Source organism: Oncorhynchus mykiss, chromosome 5, assembly GCF_057628025.1.
Source record: "Oncorhynchus mykiss isolate SJ-2025 chromosome 5, ASM5762802v1, whole genome shotgun sequence".
In the NCBI taxonomy this organism is placed as follows: Eukaryota; Metazoa; Chordata; class Actinopteri; order Salmoniformes; family Salmonidae; genus Oncorhynchus; species Oncorhynchus mykiss.
Window position 1 is genome coordinate 21892247 of NC_143026.1, and position 8505 is coordinate 21900751.

At 40.8% G+C, this 8505-nt stretch overlaps 1 protein-coding gene across 1 annotated transcript; it reads left to right on the top strand.

Annotated features, from left to right (window-relative positions):
* Nucleotides 1-3682: 3682 nt before the first annotated feature.
* On the top strand, nt 3683-8270 carry LOC110523408 (uncharacterized). The gene has a single exon (XM_090234167.1). The coding sequence runs from the start codon at nt 4986-4988 to the stop codon at nt 7233-7235; it is 2250 nt and encodes a 749-aa protein (XP_090090293.1). The 5' UTR covers nt 3683-4985; the 3' UTR covers nt 7236-8270.
* The last annotated feature ends 235 nt before the right edge of the window (nt 8271-8505 follow it).

Below are 8505 nucleotides of genomic sequence, written 5' to 3' on the forward strand. Positions count from 1 at the left end.
AACACACCAGGCAGGTCCGAGATACTGTTGTGAAGAAGTTTAAAGCCGGATTTGGATACAAAAAGATTTCCCAAACTTTAAACATCCCAAGGAGCACTGTGCAAGCGATAATATTGAAATGGAAGGAGTATCAGACCACTGCAAATCTACCAAGACCTGGCCGTCCCTCTAAACTTTCAGCTCATACAAGGAGAAGACTGATCAGAGATGCAGCCAAGAGGCCCATGATCACTCTGGATGAACTGCAGAGATCTACAGCTGAGGTGGGAGACTCTGTCCATAGGACAACAATCAGTCGTATATTGCACAAATCTGGCCTTTATGGAAGAGTGGCAAGAAGAAAGCCATTTCTTAAAGATATCCATAAAAAGTGTTGTTTAAAGTTTGCCACAAGCCACCTGGGAGACACACCAAACATGTGGAAGAAGGTGCTCTGGTCAGATGAAACCAAAATTTAACTTTTGGCAACAATGCAAAATGTTATGTTTGGCGTAAAAGCAACACAGCTGAACACACCATCCCCACTGTCAAACATGGTGGTGGCAGCATCATGGTTTGGGCCTGCTTTTCTTCAGCAGGGACAGGGAAGATGGTTAAAATTGATGGGAAGATGGATGGAGCCAAATACAGGACCATTCTGGAAGAAAACCTGATGGAGTCTGCAAAAGACCTGAGACTGGGACGGAGATTTGTCTTCCAACAAGACAATGATCCAAAACATAAAGCAAAATCTACAATGGAATGGTTCAAAAATAAACATATCCAGGTGTTAGAATGGCCAAGTCAAAGTCCAGACCTGAATCCAATCGAGAATCTGTGGAAAGAACTGAAAACTGCTGTTCACAAATGCTCTCCATCCAACAGCACTGAGCTCGAGCTGTTTTGCAAGGAGGAATGGGAAAAAATGTCAGTCTCTCGATGTGCAAAACTGATAGAGACATACCCCAAGCGACTTACAGCTGTAATCGCAGCAAAAGGTGGCGCTACAAAGTATTAACTTAAGGGGGCTGAATAATTTTGCACGCCCAATTTTTCAGTTTTGGATTTGTTAAAAAAGTTTGAAATATCCAATAAATGTCGTTCCACTTCATGATTGTGTCCCACTTGTTGTTGATTCTTCACAAAAAAATACAGTTTTATATCTTTATGTTTGAAGCCTGAAATGTGGCAAAGGTCGCAAAGTTCAAGGGGGCCGAATACTTTCGCAAGGCACTGTATCTCTATTATTTACTCCAATATCTGTATTGTTTTTAAAATTCCATGTACAAAAATGTACACTTTGATTTGAATGTTTTTTCCCCAAAATCCCCAAATAATCCTCAAGTAAAACATACACAGTTAAATTGGCTGATTTAAGATAAACTTCAATCCTGTTACGTTATTTGGCACTTGGGCACTCACTATGGTCATTTATTTATTTAACATCTTGATATGATTTTTTTTTTAAAATTAAGTTTACCTCTTTATGATAGAAAATTAGTTGAAATAAAAGTTGCCCTATTCAAAATGTACTCAATTGGTAGAATGTTCCACTCACTCTGTCCTACCAGTTTTTAGATGTCCGGTGTGAAACATTTAAACCAAAGGCAAATGTATTTATGCTGTGGAACATGAGCCTTCATATCCAGCAATAGGCTTTGCAGATGTGAAGACAGGTCCGTCATGCACTGCTCATTTTGAAGATGATAAGTGAGGTCTGTGATCTCTTTATGATGGCCTGCACATTGACCCACTACACCTTCTTAGAGGTCCTCTTCTGTCCTCTTCCAGATGGACCTCAGTATGGACAGAAATCTTCTTCATCACCATGCTGCTCAGATGTGATGTTTAGAAAATGCAGCATTTCCCACGAACCATAACGTCTCGATCACACCTACAGTGTTTTCGCGCAAATTGGTATGCAACATCATCTGGATATGTGTGCAACAAAAGATCAACATTCATTCTGCTACCATTTCTGTCAAGCCGTACACTCATGCAGTTTGACACATACATTCGATAAGTCCAACGTATGCACCACACAGAACTCACTGCAACGCAAAGCTGCAAGGCAAACACAGCGTTCCATTGGAAATTAATGTACTTCTGGTGTACCAAAATGCAAATAAACTCTCGGTATGATCGAGGCGTAAGCTGGCATACGCATCATCACATTCCCTCATCTGATTGGTCGAGTAGGCAGGCTTTCTGAGCCGGCATCACACTCCCTCATCTAATTGGTCGACTAGGCGGGCCCTCTGACTTTGTGACTGTGGTAACTAGTGACGACCAATAGAAAACCGTGAGAGAGGTAAAGCTGATGATGTTCATATGCTCAAAAGCGTACAGGCTGCCGAAAATGCACAAGAAGAAGAAGCGGATGACGTCGCTCTGTTTACATTTTACCTCCGTAGCTAGCTAGCATGAAGAGGGTCTTTTACTCAGTTATAAAGAATTCTTATCACTTTACAAGGTCCCTGTAACACCTAAAGATTTTTCAATTGTTTTAGATGCCATTCCCTCAGGTGTTGCTATGTTATTCAGGAACGTGTCAAGACCTGACCCTCAGAGCCTACCTTCTATTGACCCTGTTGACTCATCAGTAGGAAAGATTTGTTTCTCTTTTGGTCCATTCAACAACAGAGCGATACGATCCTTGTTTCAGCAGGATGTTGTATCTATATACCTTATGTCATGCCTTATTGGAATGGATTTATTGATAATATCTGTTGGAAAAAAGTTTGGATGTTGCCACACACATACCTACTTGTTAACAAAATTATGGAAGTTTCCTTTAAAATTATTCATAAATATTATCCTGCCAACCACTATATGAAGAAGTTTAAGGAAAACATCAACTCAAATTGCTCCTTTTGTAATGACCACCCAGAAACAGTTGTGCATATTTTTGGGCATTGTATGCATGTAAGAAAACTGTGGCAAGACATCAGTAGGTTTATAATTGAACACATTTATGAAGATTTTACACTATTGTGGAGAGATGTACTGTTTGGATTCTTTACATACAATAGAAATAAGCGGAATCCTTTTTATGTAATTAATTTCATTATTCTTTTGGCCAAATTTCATATACACAAATGTAAATTTACAAACAGACAACCACATTTTCGTACCCTACAAAAAGAAATTGAACTGTATTTTAAGACGGTTAAATGCTCTACTAACAAAAAAGCTGTTAGAATTGTAAGTATATGCATGTCCCTTAAGGTCCTTGTGTAATTGTAATGTGATATTAAACCCCCTAGCTCGATTGTCTATTGTTTGTAATCTATGTATGCTTGTGTTCCCTCATGTGCTTTATGTATTGATTTGTTATTAATAAATAAAAAATAAAAATAAAAAAAGCTAGCTAGCATGTTTTTAAAGTGTAGATAGTTCCCTAGCTATTTTTGATAACAATATTTTTTTGTAAGCTAACTACAAGTTTTCCGTTCCCGGTCAGAATCTTAGATCGACTAATTGAGAAAAGTTTAGATTTAATCACCAGTTAAAAGGCAACACAGCAGTAGCGGGACAGCTAACTAGCTAGCTGGGATTCTCCTTGCCCAGCTTGATCATGACTCACAGTTCCATTACACTACAGATAAGGAACATTGGATGAAGGCTTCTGTATGGGAGAGTTTTGTTAAGAGCCACGAATCTCGGTTTGAATATTAACACGCATTAATTGCGGTACGGGTTGGAAGTATAAATACCTTATATCATATCAGCAATAAATTATTTTCTAAAAATAAAAGGTTAAATTTATACACACCTTTATAGGGTTAGTGTTCCCACATGGCCATATCTCCATGTTACAGTGAGTGTTTACGGAAGACAGAGTTGACTACCTGTGCTAATTAGCTATATGTGTCTCCTAACACCTGTGTGTAAACAGAAGACAGACTCCACAAGTGTTATCACTGAAAAATACTGTTGGCTGCAACCGTGCCAAAACCGGTTAAACCAGAGTACAGTACAGGAGGTTGGTGGTACCTTAAATTGGGGAGGACAGGCTCGTGGTAATGGCTGGAGAGGAATCAGTGGAATGGTATCCAGTACATCAAACACATTGTTTGATTCCATTCAATTTGCTCTGTTCCAGACATTATTATGGATCATCCTCCCCTCAACAGCCTCCACTGGTGTACAGTAAGTCTGTATTTTGCATTTATGGAATAATTTTGATGTGAAATGAAAGTAGAGGGATTTATGTTTCCAGAACCATTCATCAATTGAGAATCTGGTCACATGTTTTGGCTTCCAATCCATTTCACCTTTGAACAGAACATGTAGGTTCTTGGACTTTAAAGAGTAACGTTAGACTCCTTTAGTCCTTTATTGGACTAGCACTGTCCTATCTTTACTTAACTGAAGGCTAAATCCTCCCAAATCAAACGCGTCCAATGGATACAGAATAAAAGGCATCTCCATAGACAATGTGTTATGTATGAAATAATGTGATACCATTATATAGCATGTATCCTAGGTACTAATGTATGTTGCTACTAGAGCAGTGATACTTATTCAAGTACTGCGCATTCTGTGCTTGAATTTGAACAATTAGGTCATAGGCCATGTTCAGGAGCACCAACACCGCTATGTATCATGGGTACATTGTGAACGACTGACTGATCTACAAATAACATTGAGTAGTAATTTATGATTCAAGGTGATTTGTAGATTAGTCCGTCTCGACTCGCCTTTAAAATCGTCTGCACTGTCGAATGAGCCAAAAGATCGTACAAGATGAAGTTATGTAAACTCACCTTTTTTTGTGACAAAATGTGCAATTCACACTCCGACCTGTGAAAGGCAGCAATACGCAACACAGCGTCTTAGTCTACCGGAAACTCATAAGAAGAAAGAAGTCATGTAAACGTTATCTCTGCTTGAAGTACAATTCCTACCGTGTAATGAACACCAACATCGGGGAGAAAAATAGACTAAAACATACTTTATTTGCTTGATATTGAGGATATCACGTTGATAGCTCTACCCCAAAAATGGACCTGCTGCTGCAAATGGACAATTTCGATAGCACCATAGAGGATTGGGCTACATATATCGAGAGACTTGAGCAGTATTGCTTTGCTAACGATGTAGAAGCTGAAAGGAAAGTGGGGGTACTTATGGGTGTAATGGGAGCTAAAACATATAACTTGCTATGTACCCTTACAGCACCGACAAAGCCAGAAGAGAAGACTTTCAAAGAGATTGTAAACGCGTTACAGACCCATCTAAATCCAAAGCCGCTGGTCATAGCCGAACGTTTCCGATTTCACAAACGGAATCAGCAAAAGACAGAGTCAATACCGGAGTACATTGCGGAGCTCCGCCAGCTCTCGCAGTATTGTCAGTTCGGACAGGGATTGTCGGATGCGCTCAGAGACAGGCTGGTATTCGGGTTACACAACGAGAGCACACAGAAACGGCTCTTATCAGAAATAGATCTGACATTGGCGCGCGCATTGGACATAGCCATATCAATGGAAACTGCCGCAAAAGATACAGGAGAGTTACAGAGGAAAAATACAGTGGAATGCACAGTGAACAAGTTGAACACCCGACGTCAAGATAAATCACAGGCATGCTTTCGGTGTGGTAAAAAGTCACATGACCCTATCGATTGTTGGTTTAAAGACAAAGACTGTAGACAATGTAACAAAAGAGGACACATACAGAAAATGTGCAAATCGAAGCAGAGTGATAAAAAGTCACCCAAAACAGGAAAGAGAGAAGGAGAAGTGCATCAGGTTACTGAAACTGATTCAAATGACTCTGATGAAGACATGTCATGTCTTGAACTTTTCTCTCTTAAAGAGACAGATCGCAAAATAATCTGTGTGACACCTGAGGTAGAGGGGGTGGCACTAAAGGACACAATGTTTGACAGCAAGGACAGCAGTTTACATACAGATAGACAATTGCGTCAGAGAACGTTGGAGAAAGGGAAGGAAATGGCCACAATCTCTGATGATGATGGTGGTGATGATGGTGTTGATGACGATTATGATTATAACGATGATAATGGTGATGATGATGGTGATGATGATAATAATGGTAATGATAATTATGATGCTGGTGACAGTAGTGATAAAGATGGTGATGATGATGCCTGTGACAACAGTTCTAAAACCAGAGACAAGCCCTACCACTGCTTAGACTGTGGTAAGAGTTTTACCCGAGTCTATCATTTAAAAAGACACAGGCAAACACATAACAAAGAAAAATCTCACCAATGCTCTGATTGTGGTAAAAGCTTCACTCGACCGGAACATTTGAAAAAACACCAGCGAAGCCATATGACTGACAAATCATACCATTGCACTAACTGTGATGAGTGTTTCTCTAAAGCAGCACAACTAAGAAGTCACATGAAAGTGCATGCCGGGGAAAAGCCTCACCTCTGCACCGACTGTGGGAAACTATTCCAGTCGTTACACGCGTTTGAAAGACACCAGCAGAAACATGCTGGAAAGATGCTTCACCAATGCTCAGACTGTGGTAAAGTTTTTACCAGAGCCTATCACTTGAGAAGACACCAGCATACACATAAAGAGAAGTCTAATCACTGCTCTGATTGTGGTAAGAGCTTCACTCGATTGGAACATCTAAAAAGACACCAGCGGAAACACAAGGAAAAGACACGTTACCACTGCTCTATGTGTGAGGAGAAGTTCTCTACACAGGCAATGTTAAATAGTCACCTGCAGGTACATGTTGGAGAGCTACCTCACCATTGCTCTGACTGTGGAAAGGCGTTCTCAGACAAAAGACAATTTGAGATCCACCAGAAAAGACATCAGCGAAAAACTGTAAAAAAGAGGTCTTACCTTTGCAGTGACTGTGGAATGACTTTCAGCAAGCCAAGCACATTTAAGGTGCACCAGAGATCTCACACAGGAGAAAAACCATACAGCTGCTCAGAGTGTGGGAAGAGTTTTGTCCAGTCCACCACACTCCGGATCCACCTCCAGTGGCACGCTGGGGAGAGGGCCAGCTACTCCTGCCCTGTCTGTGGGAAGACTTTCTCTCGCTCTAACAGTGTGAGGAGACACCAGATGGTTCACACAGGAGAGAGACCTCATGAGTGTCCCTGCTGTGGGAAACGCTGCTTCCGACGGAGTGCTCTGATCATACATATGAGGATTCACACTGGAGAGAAACCATACATTTGTTCTGAGTGTGGGAAGAGGTTCTCCCAAGATGGCGACCGGAAACGACACCAGATAAGACACCACCCTGACCTCTGACCTGAAGAGGACAGCAGGCACAGACAGGCTTCAGGAGAGGCACACCAGTCCCAAATCCACCCTCAGCCCCTACCCTCCCAGCTCCTACCTCCTAGCCCCTATACCAGGGGGTCGCAAACTCATTCCTGGAGGGTCTAGTGGTTTTTATTATTTCCTTTCCATTTGTGTCCAATTAACACCTAGACAACCAGGTGAGGGGAGTTCCTAATCAAGTTCAAGGGAGAAGCGACAACCGGCAAACACTCGACCCACCAGATATTGAGTTGACATCCCTGCCCTATACCCTCTACCCCGAGCTCATACATTTAGCTCCTAACCTCTAGCTCCTAGCTAGCCCATGCTAGCCCATGCCCTCTAGTAAATATCTGGTTTAAAGAACAGCTAAAATGTGAACCATTTCATGTCAGGTTGTTTGTTTTGTTTGCTTTTCCATATCCTCCTTTAATTATACATTGCTATTTGAGATGTGCTGTACTGTGTTCAGAGAACAGTCCTGTAGTTCTCCCTTTCTGTTAGACTCACATTTGATGCTTTCCAAATAACATTTGACAAACGTTTAGGCCACAGGGTAATACATGTTTGTGGACCACTGTGTTATTAGTTAGTGTTTTTCAGTCACTTTGATTCAAGTTTAACAACCAGTAATACATTCATCAGTCCTTGTTTATGTCATTGTAAACCAGAAGGTGATAGTTGGGGTGTGCTGAGTTAGCAGAGGCTACGATTACACACAGTCTCTCCAATGTATGTATTTATATTGTATGTTTGTGTTTATTATTATGTATGTGTGAAATCTGCATCGTTTATTCAGTCAGCTGCAGTCTCCCAGCAGAGACCAGAGACAGACATTTCCCTCTGAGGCCCTTATTCAATTTCTCTGTTTGTCTCTGTGTGTGTGTGGAATCTTTTCACTTGGACCTCAAAGTGCTTTATGTTAATTTCTTATTTTATAATTCACACCTTTCTTCATAATTCAATATTTCTATCAATTTTGTACAGTTTGCATGGTGCATTAAACTGACCCATAACAAAGGATTAACAGTTAAGGCTACTACAGTAATTTATCTCAGTAGGCTAGATTATGGAGAAGGCTGTGATCACCTTCTCCTGCAATTCAGAGCGTTCCTGCATGTGTCCATTCCTGTATCTGCAGGAACTCCTCTTTATACTTCTATTGGTCCATTTTTAAATTAGGACTCCGGTACACATGTGGGAGGCGGCGGCAATACACCTTATAGGATATCTTCCGATATAAAAATACCAAAAAAAG